At 40.7% G+C, this 1,684-nt stretch overlaps 1 protein-coding gene across 1 annotated transcript in view; it reads left to right on the top strand.

Moving 5' to 3' along the window:
• Positions 1-162: 162 nt before the first annotated feature.
• Positions 163-1,684, top strand: part of LOC311327999 (focal adhesion kinase 1-like) — a 58,067-nt gene continuing 56,545 nt past the window's right edge. Inside the window, exon 1 of the mRNA XM_084461111.1 lies at positions 163-265. Coding sequence (XP_084317237.1) covers positions 233-265 — 33 coding nt within the window. The 5' untranslated portion in view covers positions 163-232. The remainder of the gene's footprint in view (positions 266-1,684) is intronic.

Here is a 1,684-nt window from a genome sequence, read left to right as displayed (position 1 = left end):
GCCATTTTTGTTTGTGATTGTATCGTGATTGTATTGTATGTGTCTATATGTGTGTTTTATGTGTGCTGAACAACAAATTACCTCATTGAGGACATTCAAGCTTTCTAAATCTAAGTCTGTATCTCTCTGCCCCCCCCCCCCCCCCACCCCACCCCAGCCGACCCACCTGGCCAACTTCACACAGGTGCAGACCATCCAGTACTCCAGCCTGGAGGAGAAGGACAGGAAAGGGATGCTGCAGCTTAACGTTGCTGGTGCCGCGGAGGTACACGCCATAACCATCACACAACCACCATAGAACCACTCTACAACATACACGTAGAGCTGTAACTATAATATAACCATCACACAACCACCGTAGAACCACTCTACAACATACACGTAGAGCTGTAACTATAATATAACCATCACACAACCACCATAGAACCACTCTACAACATACACGTAGAGCTGTAACTATAATATAACCATCACACAACCACCATAGAACCACTCTACAACATACACGTAGAGCTGTAACTATAATATAACCATCACACAACCACCATAGAACCACTCTACAACATACACGTAGAGCTGTAACTATAACATAACTATCACACAACCACCATAGAACCACTCTACAACATACACGTAGAGCTGTAACTATAATATAACCATCACACAACCACCATAGAACCACTCTACAACATACACGTAGAGCTGTAACTATAATATAACCATCACACAACCACCATAGAACCACTCTACAACATACAGGTAGAGCTGTAACTATAATATAACCATCACACAACCACCATAGAACCACTCTACAACATACACGTAGAGCTGTAACTATAACATAACCATCACACAACCACCATAGAACCACTCTACAACATACACGTAGAGCTGTAACTATACTATAACCATCACACAACCACCATAGAACCACTCTACAACATACACGTAGAGCTGTAACTATAATATAACCATCACACAACCACCATAGAACCACTCTACAACATACACGTAGAGCTGTAACTATAACATAACCATCACACAACCACCATAGAACCACTCTACAACATACACGTAGAGCTGTAACTATAATATAACCATCACACAACCACCATAGAACCACTCTACAACATACACGTAGAGCTGTAACTATAATATAACCATCACACAACCACCATAGAACCACTCTACAACATACACGTAGAGCTGTAACTATAATATAACCATCACACAACCACCATAGAACCACTCTACAACATACACGTAGAGCTGTAACTATAATATAACCATCACACAACCACCATAGAACCACTCTACAACATACACGTAGAGCTGTAACTATAATATAACCATCACACAACCACCATAGAACCACTCTACAACATACACGTAGAGCTGTAACTATAACATAACCATCACACAACCACCGTAGAACCACTCTACAACATACACGTAGAGCTGTAACTATAATATAACCATCACACAACCACCATAGAACCACTCTACAACATACACGTAGAGCTGTAACTATAATATAACCATCACACAACCACCGTAGAACCACTCTACAACATACACGTAGAGCTGTAACTATAATATAACCATCACACAACCACCATAGAACCACTCTACAACATACACGTAGAGCTGTAACTATAATATAACCATCACACAACCACCATAG

The sequence above is a fragment of the Borostomias antarcticus genome, assembly GCF_949987555.1.
Source record: "Borostomias antarcticus genome assembly, chromosome: 36".
In the NCBI taxonomy this organism is placed as follows: domain Eukaryota; kingdom Metazoa; phylum Chordata; class Actinopteri; order Stomiiformes; family Stomiidae; genus Borostomias; species Borostomias antarcticus.
The sequence above is the reverse complement of the archived record's forward strand: the minus strand, read 5'-3'. Positions and strand labels throughout refer to the sequence as shown.